The sequence below is a fragment of the Xyrauchen texanus genome, chromosome 30, assembly GCF_025860055.1.
Source record: "Xyrauchen texanus isolate HMW12.3.18 chromosome 30, RBS_HiC_50CHRs, whole genome shotgun sequence".
In the NCBI taxonomy this organism is placed as follows: Eukaryota; Metazoa; Chordata; class Actinopteri; order Cypriniformes; family Catostomidae; genus Xyrauchen; species Xyrauchen texanus.
In genome coordinates, this window is record NC_068305.1 from 39229413 (window position 1) to 39247092 (window position 17680).

The 17680-nt window shown below is 39.8% G+C and overlaps 1 protein-coding gene across 1 annotated transcript; it reads left to right on the forward strand.

Annotated features, from left to right (window-relative positions):
- The first annotated feature begins 6 nt into the window (after positions 1 to 6).
- cpsf2 (cleavage and polyadenylation specific factor 2) lies at positions 7 to 17247 on the forward strand. The gene is made up of 15 exons (XM_052098163.1): positions 7 to 145; positions 1954 to 2123; positions 2212 to 2371; positions 2548 to 2653; positions 5138 to 5267; positions 5357 to 5472; positions 5710 to 5897; positions 7878 to 8168; positions 8852 to 8952; positions 9482 to 9685; positions 9848 to 10000; positions 11437 to 11662; positions 11816 to 12127; positions 13842 to 13976; positions 16871 to 17247. Exons 2-15 carry the CDS (start codon positions 1975 to 1977, stop codon positions 16961 to 16963), a joined length of 2364 nt encoding a protein of 787 aa, XP_051954123.1. The 5' UTR covers positions 7 to 145; positions 1954 to 1974; the 3' UTR covers positions 16964 to 17247.
- Positions 17248 to 17680: the final 433 nt, after the last annotated feature.

A 17680-nucleotide genomic window follows, 5' to 3' on the forward strand; every position in this document is an offset into this window, starting at 1 on the left:
CGTCAGCGACGGCGGCAGTAATGGCTGCTGGACTCATGCTGCACGGTTGAGTTATACATATCAATTAAAGATGATTTTTCATCGTTTTGCGGAATATATTAGCTATCAAACCGTCTGGAATCAAAACTGACATTGCGCGATACGGGTATGAAACTTTTAATTACACAAGCTTTGTCCTTTTTTTTGAAGCAAATCTGTTTTTTCGATGGACTGCCGGTTGATGTGAGGATTTATTCAGATCAAGTTTTAATCTAGATTTAGATTAAAATTAAGAAGTGACTTTATTAATTATGTTTTAGAATACATAAATAATCATTCATTCTTTGTCAGTGTGGCTAGATCACCGCTACAGTTCTGAACTCACCTGTTATCTTGTGTTTATTTACTCAAAATATTAATGTTTTCAAGTGTCGTGTTTATAATTAGCTGTTTTTGTAAATTGTTTACCAAAATTACTTTGGTAGTGCCAAGAGCACTGATGAATCAGATTAAATACCAGTGCTGATCGATTACCCTGTTCATAACATGGTATTCAAGGTGCTTTAAAAATACCGTGGTACATGTTCAGAAAACATGGTATTACCGTGCTACATGTTCAGAAAACATGGTATTACCGTGCTACATGTTCAGAAAACATGGTATTACCGTGCTACATGTTCAGAAAACATGGTATTACCGTGCTACATGTTCAGAAAACATGGTATTACCGTGCTACATGTTCAGAAAACATGGTATTACCGTGCTACATGTTCAGAAAACATGGTATTACCGTGCTACATGTTCAGAAAACATGGTATTACCATGCTACATGTTCAGAAAACATGGTATTACCGTGCTACATGTTCAGAAAACATGGTATTACCGTGCTACATGTTCAGAAAACATGGTATTACCATGCTACATGTTCAGAAAACATGGTATTACCGTGCTACATGTTCGGAAAACATGGTATTACCGTGCTACATGTTCGGAAAACATGGTATTACCGTGCTACATGTTCGGAAAACATGGTATTACCGTGGCACATGTCCGGAAAACATGGTATTACCATGGCACATGTCCGGAAAACATGGTATTACAGTGGTACATGTCCAGAAAACATGGTATTACTGTGCTACATGTCCAGAAAACATGATATTACCGTGGCACATGTCCAAAAAACTTGGTATTACCGTGGCACGTGTCTGGAAAATGTGGTATTACCGTGGTACATGTCCGGAAAACGTGGTATTACAGTCACATTTCCAGAAAACATGGTATTACAGTGGTACATGTCTGGAAAACATGGTATTACCGTGGCACATATCCGGAAAACGTGGCATTACCGTGGCTCATGTCCAGAAAATGTGGTATTGTCAAGGCACATGACCGGGGCGGCTGTGGCTTTTGTGGTAGAGTGGGTCGGCTGCTAATCGCAGGGTTGGTGGTTCGATTCCTGGCCCACATGACTCCACATGCTGAAGTGTCCTTGGGCAAGACACTGAACCCCAAATTGCTCCCAATGGCAGGCTAGCACCTTGCATGGCAGCTCTGCCACCATTGGTATGTGAATGTGTGTGTGTGAATGGGACACCGTGTAAAACGCTTTGGTAAAAAAAGGTAAAAGGCGCTATAAGTGCAGACCATTTACCATATTTTGATGTGTACCATGGCATTGAATGATGGCCATAATCATATACCATGGTATTTCAAAGAAACCTGTCATGCTAAAACTTGGTATTGCCAGTGTACACATCCAAAAATGTCTAGTATTTGTCCAAAAATTCATGCTAGTACCATAATACATTTTGGTAGTTTTATGCTAGTATCTGACTAATGTGAAATATTCCATTGAGCCTAATGATTTCATTCAGGCTGATTATTAAAATAAATACAAATCCTGAAGAATGTTGGATTTGTGTTTAATGTGTTGACTGTTGTTATTTACTAATGCTGTTGGGTCTGTCTTTACAGTGTGATTGGCCAGACAGCAGAATGACATCCATCATCAAACTGACCGCTCTATCCGGAGTGCGGGAGGAATCGGCGCTATGTTACCTGTTGCAGGTGGACGAGTTCCGCTTCCTGCTGGACTGTGGCTGGGATGAAAACTTCTCCATGGACATCATTGACTCCCTGAAGCGGTATGAGACACTCATTAGGATGTCTGAAGTTATTTAGAGCACTTCCTGAATGTGATTTCATTGTGCATTTCCTGCCTTGTCTCGACAGGTATGTTCATCAGGTGGACGCCGTGTTGCTCTCCCACCCTGATCAACTGCATCTTGGTGCTTTACCATATGCTGTGGGGAAACTGGGGCTCAACTGCACCATCTACGCCACCATACCCGTCTACAAGATGGGCCAGATGTTCATGTATGATCTCTATCAGGTGAGAATGAGTCATTGGTTGATGTTGGCCCTGGTTATGTCTCTGAATTTAAGATAAGATGTACGCGGCTAATTAAATAACATCAGCCCATGGCAGAGTAGCATTGTAATAGTTTTAGATGTTCACTGATAATGTAAGTCACTAATGTCTTCCACCATCTTTGTTTGCTCTCACAGTCTCGACACAACACAGAAGATTTTAGTCTGTTCACACTGGATGATGTGGATTCAGCGTTTGACAAAATCCAGCAGTTAAAATACTCACAAATTGTCAACCTGAAAGGTAAGATATATCTGCTGTCTTTTAGTGACAGGACATGTCCTGATTCACCTGACTCAAGCAAAAACTAATTTCACCCCCAAAAAGTTTAGCATAAAGAAAAGGAAGACTGGAAGACTTTTTTCATAATGTAATGTTATGAAAATTCTCTCATTATTTACTCACCCTCATGCCATCCCAGATGTGTATGACTTTCTATCTTCTGCAGAACACAAATGATGATATTTAGAAGAATAGTTCAGCTGTGTTGGTCCTCACAATGCAAGTGAATGGGTGCCATGTTTTTGAAGCTCCAAAAAGCACATAAAGGCATCATAAAAGTGGACTCCAGTGGATTCATTAATGTCTTCTGAAGCGAAACGCGAGGTGTGTGTGAGAAACAGATCATTATTTAAAATCTGTTTTACTAAAAAGAACTGATGCATGAAATGCATTAAAAAAAAAAAGGAATTATGGTGGTGTTTACAACAGAGGAGCATAGATAATCATACATAGACACCTCATTCGGCTGGTTTGGAAATGTCAACCTCTGCACTATCTTGGAACGGTCAACAAGGAGAACTGTTTGAATGCAAGTGAATGCAGGAGATGCCTCAGACTGAGCTCCCTGCTCAGACCACTGCAAAACTGCTTTTGTGTCCAAACAGTATCGCGATCCATAGAAAGAGCTGCTAATTAGGGATCAATAAGGGATTACGCGCTTACATCACACAATAGGTAGTTTGAACTTCATCCACATCAACTAGCTGGCTGGAAGCTAACATTTGTAGTAAAACAAATTTTTTTTTCAATATTGAACTTTCTTACACACACCTAGCCTTTTGCTTCAGGGGCCGGTTACATAAAACTGTTTTAGACTAGTCTTACTAGTTAGTCGTCTAAAATGTTGGTCTTAATTTATTCAGTCAGTTGCATAAAAACTTAGATCAGTCTAATTAAAGACCAAAATGTAAGACCGCACACCTCAGGCTAACTTTTGTTTACATTTCATTTTGCCATTGAAATGAACTGTCAGCTGAGCCAGTGGGGGCTGAAAGGGGCTTGAGTTGAGACTTGGTTGAAGACTTTGACTTCAAAAATGGTAACACAATGTTGTGTTTTTAATTATTTGGGTTAAATCACTAAATGTGTTTATTAAAATACATTTTGAAGCATTGTAGTCCTCTAATAAGCAAATATTCTCAGCGAATAAAAAATGTATTGAGCGTCCACTGTCGGCCATTGTTTTTAAGCTGTTCAGTGTCTTATTTTTCCCACAATGCAATGCAAATTAGACTGTCTTAAGACAACTGTGAGCTTGTTTTATGCAACAGGCTTTCTATGGCGTCTTTAGCTAGTCAAACTAATTGTTAGATGCAGTCTTAAGTTAAGGGCTATGTTGATGCAACCGGCCCCAGAAGTCATTAATTACACCACTGGAGTCATATGGATTATTTGTATGTGCATTTTGGAGCTTCAAAGTTTTATTCACCATTTACTTGAATTTTATGGACCTACAGAGCTGAAATATTCCTCTAAAAATCTTGATTTGCATTTAGCTGAAGTAAGTAAGTCACACATCTGGGATGGCATGAGGGTGAGAAAATCATGAGAGAATTTTCATTTTTGGGTGAACTATTCTTTAAGCACCCCTCCCCCCAAAGTTTTCTTATGTTAATGCACTGGGACTTTTGAGTTTAATTGTTCGCATTGGTCTAATTTTTGTTAAAAGGCAGTACAACAAGTTCTTCCATGATGTTTTTTGCCTTATAGTAATGAATTCGTTTTTTCTGCTTAATGGTAATTACAGTTTGTGGGGAAAGTGCTTTATTTGTTATGAGCAAAATATAGTTTCTTTTGGAGTGAAATATCTCTGGGACATGTTCTTTACAGGCTTTGTGAGATTCATCCAATTACGTGTCCTTGTATAATTTTAAAGGCAAGAGAAGTGATGATGCAACTTTTGACTTTTCTGTGTCCTTTAAAGAAATATTCTGGGTTCAGTACAAGTTTAGCTCAATCAACAGCATTTGTGGCATAATCCTGATTACCACAAATATTTATTGACTCGTTCCTCTTTTTCTTAAAAACAAAAACAAAAAGCAGAAGTCGTATTTACAGTGAGACACTTACAATGGAGTTGAATGGGGAACTTTTTGGAGGGATTAAAGGAAAAATTTGAAGCTTAAATTTGTTTAAAAGTACACATTAATACTTCTGTTAAAACTCATGTATTTGATTGTATTTGACATTATTTGAGCTGTAAAGTTGTTTAAATAGAAATTTTTACAGTCATTTGAAGATTTTAGTGTTTGTTGAAATTACATCGTCATGGCAATGAAGTTGTAAAATTGGCTAAAACTTTACACGGATGCAGTTAGTAAGTGATTTTATCACAGTTAAGTCTTGTGGCTATACTTTTGAAACTGAGTATTTTAACGTTTATGGATTGACCCCATTGACTTCCATTTCTCACTAGATTATTTTTTATTTTGTATAAACAAACAGGAAAAGGTCACGGTCTGTCCATCACCCCTCTTCCTGCTGGTCACATGATCGGAGGCACTATCTGGAAAATCGTTAAGGATGGTGAGGAAGAGATTGTATATGCTGTGGATTTCAACCACAAGAGAGAGATGTAAGTTTGAACGCCATCACTCCTGGAGATAAAATGCTTGTTCTGCTGAGTAAACCGTTGTAAACATGATATTTCCTGTATCCTCTTAGTCATCTGAACGGTTGCTCTCTGGAAACGGTCAGCAGACCGTCTCTTCTCATCACCGACTCCTTCAACGCCTCGTATGTGCAGCCTCGTAGAAAACAGCGAGACGAGCAACTGCTCAGTAAGTTTTACAACCCTTTTTTTCCTCCCTTTTTCCCCTTTGTCCACTTCGCAAGGCAATCATCATATTCCGGGGTCTCAAGCTGTTGAGATCTGACTGTTCTGAAACTTAGTCTGTTTTCCTAATATATATATATATATATATATATATATATATATATATATATATATATAAAACATCTGGAAGATTTGACCCCTTTGTTACATGATGTTGATGATGTTTGCCTCTCCCCTCCAGCCAATGTCATGGAGACCCTGCGTGGTGATGGCAACGTGCTGATCGCTGTAGATACAGCGGGACGTGTGCTGGAGCTCGCTCAACTTCTGGATCAGATCTGGAGGACCAAAGATGCGGGACTGGGCGTCTACTCGCTTGCCCTGCTCAACAACGTCAGCTACAACGTGGTGGAATTCTCCAAGTCACAGGTCTCGCTGTCATTTTGTGATTCAAGTCCCGTTGCTGTTGCTCTTTAGCTTCTTGAAAATGTGCAGAAAAAAAGATAGTGTTTTTACTGAAAGGTCTTTATTTAAGAGTCACAAATACATTTAGGGCTAAGGACGTTTGGCTGCATATATAATCAGAAAAATAATACTAATGTTACATGCATTATAGATCTGATTAGAGGTTGATTTTTTTTTTTTTTAGAGTGAATTTTGCCGATACCGATAACTAAGGTGGTGGAAAAGGCAGATAACCGATTAATCGGCCGATAGATTTTCAAATTGATTCATAGAATGTAAAAAAATATATTCTTTCCTTACTATGACAGGCAAAGACAAAGTCCTAAATTAGTAAAATCCCATATTTACATTTATGCATTTGGCAGACGCTTTTATCCAAAGCGACTTAGTGCACTTATTAAAGGGACAATCCCTCCAGAGCAACCTGGAGTTAAGTGCCTTGCTCAAGGACACAATGGTGGCTGTGGGAATCGAACCGGCAACCTTCTGCTTACCATTTCTGTGTACCAGTTCTGTGCTTTAGCCCACTACACCACCACCACTCCATATGTAGTTTGATCAACCAAAATCTAAAAACTAACCAGTAATAAATTAAGATTCGGTGCATAATACGGGACTTTTCAAATGACCCCAAAACACACCAGGGACTCTTATTTTGAAATGGCAATATGATGGAAAAACTATCGGCAACTATCGCCATAGATTTTTGCCAATAACTATAGATCCAAAAGCAACTATCGGCACCGATTAATCGGTAAAACCAATATATCGGTCTACCTCTAGATCTAATATGCATACAGGATACCATAATACAACATAATGACTTGATACATACACACACAAACCAACGTTATGTAAACCGTTGAATAAACGTTTTAAATTTGCATGTAGCATTAACATTTATTGCACCAATAATTACAAACAAATGTCATATGCAGACAGATAAGACCCATGTTTAAATCAAGCATGGACACAGAATTAATAGCCATTGATTCATACCATATAAAGGGGTTACATTTCTCTATTCATTTCCAATGGGAAAGGCAGCAGATCAAAGACAACCCCACTTGCATTCACGAGAATGTTTTATCTTTTGCGGCTGCTGTGAGTCAATCAATCATAGGTAACTTTAATCAAGCAGCAATTAAGCTATTCCCTATATAGTGCATTATGTGGCATTCACTATAAAGAGAGTTAAGAGAATGAGTGCGTGATTTAGCTCGTTCACATTTATTTAGGCTGTGAAGAATTTAAGAAATAACGTATTTTAAAGAGATATAAAGCAATATAAACATAATATATCATAATTGAAGTATGCAACAGCAATTAACTTACTTTGGTCAAATGGACACAAACAGTTGTGAATAATAACACAAAGACAAACTCGACAGCCAGGGATGGATTACCTACTGGGCCAGTGCCCAGACTGCCCGGGGTGGGCGGGGGGGCCCTGTGCTTTAAGGTTGCGTAATCCAGTTTGGCGATCCCCCTGCTTGAAAACCCATCAACAATAAACAAACAACAACATTTGGGCAAATACACCACACAACCTCTTCAAGTTATGTAGACTATATAATAGGGCAGTAGTGGCTCAGTGGTTGAGGCTCAGGGTTACTGACCAGAAGGTCGGGGGTTCAAGCCCAGCACCACCAAGATGCCACTGTTGTGTCCTTGAGCAAGGCACTTAACTCCAGGTTGCTCCGGGGGGATTTTCCCTGTAATAAGTGCACTGTAAGTCGCTTTGGATAAAAGCGTCTGCCAAATGCGTAAATGTTTTCATATACAGACACAAATGCTTGGCCAACACATTACAAGCTTTTCTTCTAAAAAGCCAGTCGAGCTTGGGTATGCTTTTGCGTTCGCAAACTTATGTAGAGTATTTTTTGGGTCTTAATTGGTAACATCAATTGTCGTCACAGCACGAGTTCTCTTGTTCTCTCACAGGTGGAGTGGATGAGCGATAAGCTCATGCGATGCTTCGAGGATAAACGCAACAATCCATTCCAGTTCCGCCACCTCTCGCTCTGTCACAGTCTGTCCGATCTGGCCCGTGTGCCGAGCCCGAAGGTGGTTCTGTGCAGTCAGCCTGATCTAGAGTCGGGCTTCTCACGGGAACTCTTCATTCAGTGGTGCCAGGATGCTAAAAACTCTGTGATCCTCACCTACCGGACCACACCGGGCACGTTGGCACGCTATCTTATTGATAACCCAGGAGAGAAGAGGATAGATCTGGAGGTATGAGATATGAGACGGGTTTAGTTCATCTGTGTTTTCCTTTTAGTCTTTAATTTTGATTAGAATTAGATGTTAGTATTCAGAATCAATCCTCTAAAAACAAATGGTCTGGGTATCTCCGCGAGTATTGACGCTCTCTACCACACCTGTAGTCACGACTTTGAATCCAGGGTGTGCTGAGTGACTCCAGCCAGGTCTCCTAAGCAACCAAATTGACCCGGTTGCTAGGGAGGGTTGAGTCACATGGGGTAACCTCCTCGTGGTGGTGATTAGTGGTTCTCGCTCTCAATGGGGCGTGTGGTGAGTTGTGAGTGGATCGTGGAGAGTAGCATGAGCCTCCACATGCTGTGAGTCTCTGCGGTGTCATGCACAATGAGTCACGTGATAAGATGCGCGGATTGACGATCTCAGAAGTGGAGGCAACTGAGACTCGTCCTCCGCCACCCAGATTGAGGTGATTAACCGCGCCACCATGAGGACCAACGAAGTAGTGGGAATAGGGCATTCCAAATTGGGGGAAAAAAGGGGATAAAAATACTCAATATAGTGTATCAAATGTGCAAATAGTCGTAGCTAAATTCAGCAAAATTAATGCATTTTTATCCAATTGAAAAATATGTGTGTGGATATGGCCTAAACTACAGTTTGGACCAGACTTTATTGTTTTTCTTTAACTTAACCAGATAAGAAAGCGCTGCAGGCTGGATGGCCGAGAGTTGGAGGAATACATTGAGAAAGAGAAAATGAAGAAAGAAGCTGCCAAAAAATTGGAACAGGCAAAAGAGTAAGTGGAAATGTGTTTGCAGCGAGTGAAATACTCTCAGAAAAAAAAAAAAAACAGCTTTATTCACTCAGAGTGCAAGAAGACTATCTGACTTCTTAGCGAGTTGGTTGGTCTTGAAAAGATTGTAGTGAAAATATGTTTTTATGTAAGAAATACATATACTGTTGAGTTGTAATCATTGCAGAAATCTGTAGTTTTAATACTTCATCAGCAAATATGTGAGGGATAATGTGCAGTCGGCCAGTCGTTATCGCAAAATAAACACTGGTTTTGATCAGGGCAGTCTTTTATCATCTTGAAGGGGTTTATTTTGTGATAAAGACTGCTTGCTAATTAAATATCTAAATGGACATAGTAGTTTGAGGTCCAATTATTATATAGGAAATCGGTTGCGTGGAGCAACTTATTCTGAATAAATATGCATTTTAGAAGATGTTATACCAAAATAGTTGACTTAAGAATGGCACAGTTGACCAGTCAGAATCAAGTATTCCAGAGAGCGTTTCAGTAAGATATTTTGTGTTTGTAGGGTGGACATGGACTCGAGTGATGAGAGCGATTTGGAGGATGATCTGGAGCAACCAGCGGTTGTGAAGACCAAACATCACGACCTGATGATGAAGGGGGAGGGAGGGAGGAAGGGCGGCTTCTTCAAACAGGCCAAGAAGTCCTACCCCATGTTCCCCACACATGAGGACAGGATCAAATGGGACGAGTACGGAGAGATCATCCGGTGAGTTCTCTATTGGTGCCTTTTTTGGGTTCTTGAAGAGATATGACAATTCTGTCATCTGCTGTACCTCATGTCAGTCCAAACCCCTATGACTTTGTTTTTTCTGTAATATATGAATATAAAAAATGTGTATTTACTGTGACCTTTGACGTCTAACCCCAGGCCAGAGGAGTTTTTGGTTCCTGAGCTTCAAGCCACTGAAGAAGAGAAGAGTAAACTGGAGTCTGGACTGACGAATGGAGAAGAGCCCATGGATCAAGACCTGTCTGATGTGCCCACTAAATGCACCAGTACAACACAAACACTAGACATCAGGTGAGGAACTGCCTGTTCAACGCATGGTATAAAAAAAGCTTGTTTGGCTATTATTACTAATGATGTACTAGATGACATAAAACCCCATTAAATCAAAATTGAAAATGTACACAGCAGTCACGCTTTAGTCTCAGGGGACTAGAGGGCTCTGTACTCTTCTCATCACCCAAAAACGATCGCTCACTGTCATCTGAACCAGTGTTGAAAACAAAAATGCACTATAAATACTGAACAGCAGCCAGAGAAAATAACAGCTTTAAGGATTTTAAACTTCAAACTTCAGCACTCAATTAGTTTGATTTCTATATTGTCTTAATGTATTGGCAATGTACACTTAAGTTTCTCTTCCCAATAATATTTGATATGATTTGAATCTGACCTTTCGATCCTATTATTTAAAAAAGGCGTGCCTTGTACCCCATCTGCCGGCAGGTCATCCTCGTCTACCTGGATCAGGGAAGGGAAACAAAAAAAAATGTGGCATCTACACGCCATAACGGTGATTGTGCCAAATTAACAAAACGTTTAAAAAGAGAGGGAAAAGGCTAACACGGAGCGGCAGTGTGAGGGAGAGAGAGAGAGAAAAAACACTCGGCGGTTCTCCGATACGCCGTAGCTTGGACCCCGGCCACTTCTCCACCTTCTAATGGAGGACAGCCGCGCCTCCCTGGCAGATCGGAGGCAGTCCTCCGGCCCCTGGCAGACGGAACGCCCCGCCGATTTTTGGTGGAGAGTAGGGGTCTCCCCTGCCCCTGGCAGCGGTTGATTGGGACCCCCCATCATGGTCGGCGGTCGCTGCCGGTCTCCTCCGGCGGTTGGCTGCGGCTGCTCCTTTGGGGTGGATGGTATCGGCGAGAACTCCACTATGGCGCATCCCTCCTCCTTCCCGGGATTCGGCACCTGTGTAAAGGGATTAATGGAAAGGAGGTGGTGAGAACCGGCTTGACGATATAAATAATAGTTTCATATAAAACTGAACCAAAAAGGCAAACGCGCACAGGTGTCGGGCAGCTGCCCGTAAATCTCTCTCTCTCTGTCGCACTGCCGTCTCCAGTTGGCCTTTATCCCTCTTGGGCTAATCAGCCTGATTAGGGGCTGGGTGTGCGGAATCACGACCCGGCTCCGCCCTCCACCCTGCCACATGTACATATTCAAATTGTATTTACATTAAAAGAAATGATAACTAACCAATTTCTTGCAAGTTCTTTGAGGCAAAGAATAACGTAAATATTTTTCCGATTATATTGGTTTTTTTTTTATGTACCGTGTACCATGATTAATCGCGATTAATTAGTTACAATTTATCTATCGATACACAGTCCTAATTATTTTCTTTTATGTATTGTGGAATTGCTCTAACATTAGGTAGCAACAGGTATCATAGAACTACCCAGAAACGCTTCATTCATTCATTTATTCATTCATATTGACCTCAGAGCTCGAGTAACATACATTGACTATGAGGGCCGTTCTGATGGAGACTCCATTAAGAAAATCATAAATCAGATGAAACCCAGACAGCTAGTGATCGTTCATGGTCCACCTGAGTCCAGTCTGGATCTGGCCGAGTCCTGTAAGGCCTTCAGCGGGAAAGACATCAAAATTTACACACCAAAACTACAGGAGACTGTAGATGCCACCAGCGAGACGCACATTTACCAGGTAACAATCCCTTTCGGTCACCCAGAACTCCAAACACATGTGTGATACATAAATTACCCGCTTCAGCTTTAAGATTGCATTTAAATTTAGTTTAACTCCTTTTAAGTGACTGATAATGAGCTGTAAATGTGTCGTCTCTCTTTGTTTTCGTAGGTGAGGCTGAAAGACTCTCTGGTGAGCTCACTTCAGTTCTGTAAAGCCAAAGGCACAGAGCTAGCCTGGATCGATGGCGTTCTGGACATGCGTGTGGAAAAGGTGGACACGGGCATCATTGCAGAGTTGGGCGAGGCGAAAGACGAGGCTGAGGATGCCGATCTGACCATGGACGTCTCGACAGACCTGACGACGGAGCCCAGCACTGCAGCTAACCAGCACGCCTTGAAGACTCTGTTCGGAGAGGACGACAAGGAGATATCGGAGGAAAGTGACATCATACCCACCCTCGAACCCCTGCCTGCAAACGAAGTGAGTGAGAGTGAAAAGATGACCGCAGACAATCATTTTGACTTCATTTAGTACGTAGAAACAAATGGAAAATGCATATAGATTAGTTGACTTGTATTGGAAGTGTATGGGGCTAGTGTCCCGGATGGCTGTTCAATGCATTAAGCTATACTGACAATCTTTTGTGGCCAACATTATGCCTCAAATGCTATTTTGAATCATCCCATGTTTATTAAAAATAAAAAAGCATAATTGCGGTTCCAGTGAGGCACTTACAATGGAAGCGAATGGGGCCAGTTCGTAAATGTTAAAATACTCACTGTTTCAAATGTGTAGATTATATGTATTAACATGATTTTATTGTGATAGCGATTTATTTATTTATTTATTTATTTTGTCTGTCCGAAATAGATTTATTATAAGGGCTTTTATAAGGATGCATCAATGTATACTTTTGGAACATTTTACTTTGCTTGCGTTGCGTCATAAATGCAGCGTTTCAGTTTGCTGTGTCCAGTTAAGCCTAAACATAGTTTACAACTTAGAAAAAACATCTCGAGATGCATCTGGCTTTGCGCTCCATCCAGCTGTGTTTGAACAGTAGGAGTTTCTCTTACTGCCCCCTGCTGAAAACAGGTGGTACTTCAAGATTTAACTGCTCTGGAATATTCCTTGTTGTGGTCCAGGAGCATGGTTAATTGCATACATTTTTAAAATGCATAATTTTTTATATAATTAATCGCACTGAATGAATGCATTCATTTTAATTATTTGAACAGTTTATTATTTAATCTGTAATGTTGTCTTTCTGGTATTCATTTATTCATTTTTTTCTCCCCAATTTGGAATGCCAAATTCCCAATGGGCTCTAAGTGCTCGTGGTGGCGTAGTGACTCGCCTCAATCCGCGTGGCTAATCTCAGCTGCCTTGTTGAGCACGTTACCACGGAGATATAGCGCGTGTGGAGGGTTCACGCATCCACTGCTGCATCCACGCACAACTATGTGCCCCATCGAGAGCGAACCACATTACGATGATCACGAGGAGGTTACCCCATGTGACGCTTCCCTCCCTAGCAACCGGGCCAATTTGTTTGCGTAAGAGACCCAGCTGGAGTCACTCAGCACACCCTGGGATTCAGTCTAGTGAACTCCAGAGGTGGTAGCCAGCGTCTTTACCACTGAGCTACCCAGGCCCCCAATTTTCTGGTATTCTAACGACAAACTGTAAAATGTATGTCTTCCATGTTGATCAGTTTTTGTCCAAACCAGTCATCATACTGTCAATCACTTGGTTTCTTTATCTATGGCATTGCGCTGCCTAGCCGAGCCCACTGGGGAATCTCATTGGTCTAAAATCATGGACATCAAATATGTTCTGATTGGCTGTGAATGCACCACGTTGGACAGCGTAATAGCATTCAGTCTTGACAGAAAGATTGATTTTGCATCATTTCTGGTTAGGACACTTTGCTGCAATGCAGAGAATAAATGAAAATATAATGGAGAAATCATGAAAGAAGTTTAAATAAAGCTCTTCAAGAAACAGCTCATCTTACATCTGAAGAAACGGGGATAAAAATAGACGTTCTGACTGAAGAATCTCCACATCCCATCTAAGACTCCAGAACAACGTTCTGCCCACAATGAATCGGCTTATGTTTGGTCATTTACTCACTTCGGTCGTGTCTAGTGTGGTGTTTGGTGTTAAAAGATTTGTAATGTTTTCTCACCAGGTTCCGGGTCATCAGTCTGTTTTCATCAACGAACCCCGTCTGTCAGACTTTAAACAGGTTCTGCTACGTGAAGGAATCCAGGCGGAGTTTGTCGGTGGCGTGCTCGTCTGTAATAATCTGGTTGCCGTCAGGAGGGTGAGTCAAATCAGATTACATGATTTTTCAGCATTGCATTTATAAAAGCAATGCACTGATGTATCTTCCACCGATATTTTATGGACATACATTGACCAAAACTATAAATTAATGCATAATGTGTTGCGTTTGATAAAGTTTGATGATATAATTGTTGTGTAACGTAATAGTAATATAAAGAATTATTTACCAAAATCTGAAAAAGCCTGTTGAATATGCTTAATATGAATATGTATTAAGCGGCCGATTGTGGTTCTTTTTGATACTGATAACTAAGGTGATGGGAAAGGCCGATAACCGATTAATCGTCAATGGTTTTTTAACCTGTTGATACGCACCCCCTTTTGAGCACAAACCGTGAAAAGGACAGATCTGAACTGAAAAGGTTGTATATACTGGACCCTTTGGAGTATGGACACAGTTGTAATGTCTTTTGAAAGAAGATATTTTGGGCTTTATTTCCCAAGTTTCAGAATTAATATATGGTGTTATTTTTTAAAGTTAGAGAAGCTGAAGTTTGTATTAATGGAACTATTTTGTGCTGAACATGTATTTATAATAAAAATAATAATAATAAACTTGCCAAGACAACCCAGAAATCAAATGTTCTCAAAGTCACGAGTCTAAAGAAGTAACGTTTCAAATTTGAAGATGATCGAATAATAAATGAGGTTCCTGCAGCTTTTTTCTCTGTAAAATCGCTGGAAGTGTACAGAGTAAAATTAAGGCTCCACCTCTTCAAGACGACACAAAATCTGACGGCACTGCTCGACTATTATGAATAAAACTACGCCGCATTTTTAAAAGTAGACTTTGGAGACAGGCTCATTTTGTTTATAAGACTCTAATATATCAGATCATATACAGTTTTACAACATGAATGCTGCTCAGATCGCAGTTTGTTGAAGAACGATGACGAAGGGTAATTCTTTCAGGCGAGATCTCATGTAAACAATGGAGAATATATCAATATTTCTCAGATTTATCAATTTTATGGACAAAAAGTGCTATTGGATGTTTTTCAATGAACGTTTGTCATGGACAATTGACCCAAGTGTGTTGAACTGGATTCATCTGGCCATTGTGTTTTACTAATAAAGGTATGAAGTCCCGTTTTGATATTGCATGTTTTCATTTGTACTCCTGCCACAAATAACTAAATGTTTCTGGAGCATTGCTATCGTGAAACAGAGATCGGATATCAATGTTGAACCAATGTATGGGCCGATGGGACATATTTCTATGTTCTGGTAGTTGCATATTTCTTTGCATGCCCTCACTTCAATTTAGTACACTTGATTATCTGATCGAAATAACAAAATATGCACTGAAGTGAGGATAAAAAATATGGAAGTTTATTGTCAATGAGGATACACCAAATCTACACGAGGTGACGGTGATTATTTCACTTCTAGAGGCCCCTGTTATACTGTAAAACCAAGATGTTTTAAAGGGTTAGTTCACCCAAAAATGAAAATTATCCCATCATTTACTCACCCTCAAGCCCCATCCTAGGTGTATATGACTTTCTTCTTTCAGCTAAACACACTTTATATTATATTAAATGTATTAAATTAGAATTATAATTTATAGTTATATAAAAAAATATCCTGGCTCTTCCAAGCTTTATAATGGGAGTGAATGGTACCTTAGATTTTGAAAGTTTTTTTATAAAACTATAATATCTTTTGAAAGAAGAATATCAATTTATAACTTTATAAACTATAATCTTTGGCTTCCTGTAACGGCCGTCCATGCATTCACTGGCTTACTCTATCCTCTGCGTTTTTGTGTTCGTCACTTCTCACTGGAGTTTACGCTATGCTGACATCATATGCTGGAACTCGACTCTCTTGTGAACGTGCGGACGGCCGTTACCGGAAGCCAGTGATTATAGTTTATAAAGTTATAAATATGGATATTTTTCTCAAAAAAACACATCGCTTCACTTCAAAAGGCCTTTATTAACCCCCTGGTGCTGTATGGATTACTTTTTTGATGGATGGATGCACTTTTTTTGGGCTTCAAAATCTAAGGTACCATTCACTCCCATTATAAAGCTTGGAAGAGTCAGGATATTTTTCTCTGATTATGTTTGGCTAAAAGAAGAAAGTCATATACACCTAGGATGGCTTGAGGTTGAGTAAATTATGGGATCATTTTCATTTTTGGGTGAACTAACCCTTTATCTGTAGAATCCTCCAACGCCGACCACAGATGAAAACAAAGCGGAATTCGAAAATAATTCGACAATGATTTTTACCAATTACCGAAAGTTCTAAAAAGCAATTATTGGCACAAATTGAATCGGAAAAACTGACATATCACTCTACCTCTATCATAATATGTAAAAAGAAAAATAATGATAAAATATGGAAATTATTTATTATTAGAACGAAGAAAAAAAAAGATTTGTACATTTTTGTAAAAAAAAAAATGTAAGAATATTTCCTTAGCAAAACAGTGATCTGATGACAAAATAAGGTAAGCAACAAAATGTCTGTATTGTTTTATAAGACAGTTTACATTTTTTTACTCAAAAGTAACTTTTGCTTTTTGCTCCAGCACAATGGGCCAATCAGAAGAAGCTGGGGGTGTTGCAACATTCTCTAGCTTATTAATTACAGTTGTTGTGAAGTCCAGTTACCCAGATTTGTGCAACGTAGCATCGAGAAACCACCTCAAACATTTTGTAGCTAACAGTTTTTCCAACTAGCTCGCTTTATGAATAACAAATGCATCTCGAGACCCCTGTGATCTAGGGCTGTGCCGAAGCAATCATATATTAATATTCTGTGTCTGCATTTTATTCCAGTTGCTTTCTCTCTTTCTAGCTAGTTGCTTTAGAATACTGAGCTTGCTGACTTCTGTTTCTCTTCCTTTCCATCTTTCAGACTGAAGCAGGCCGTATCTGTCTGGAAGGGTGTCATTGTGACGACTACTACAGAATTCGTGAGCTGTTGTATCTGCAGTACGCTGTAGTTTAGCTCTTCAATCGGAGCTCATCTTCGTGTAATTGGGACTACAACTCCAGCCATACCCTTATTTCCCTTTACTTTTGTACTTTTGTAGCTTTTGAGTTGTGTATATTTTTTTATTTGTTTATCCCATGTTACATGGCAGATGCTCTCTTAAAGTGACCCAAGATTAGAGCGTCTGTGTGAACTATAGAAGAATCGTTGCTACAGAGCTTTTCAGAATTGCTTAATGCAAATAAATGTATGGCTTTTTTTTACCCCTTGTTTTGTTCACTGATAAAACTCAGTTTTCCTAATGAAACATTGTGTCAATTTATTCATTTGGTTTATTTAACTCAATAAACATGAAATGCCCGGTGACTTACCACATTTGGCAAAATGTGAAGTATACAACAGAGCTTAGTGCACAAAGTGCTTATCACTTTTTCCCATTTCCAGTGTGACGACTGAACAATTAAGATTAACTATAATTTTGTAACATCTCCGCAAAAGGAAAATAGCTATATTTATTTGCGAGAATTTATTATTTATGGGTTTCCAAGAACTGAACATATTAGTGGTGTTTGTGAATGCATGCTATAGCGCCCCTTGTGGCTAGGCCGTGTTATGAATTGCACGGTGTTGCCACAAGGGGCGCTATACATTTTATAACCATGTTCCCTGGAAATTAAACCCATGACGTTGCTAGTGCCATTTGCTTATAGGATATTGAAAGGAAATGTTAGT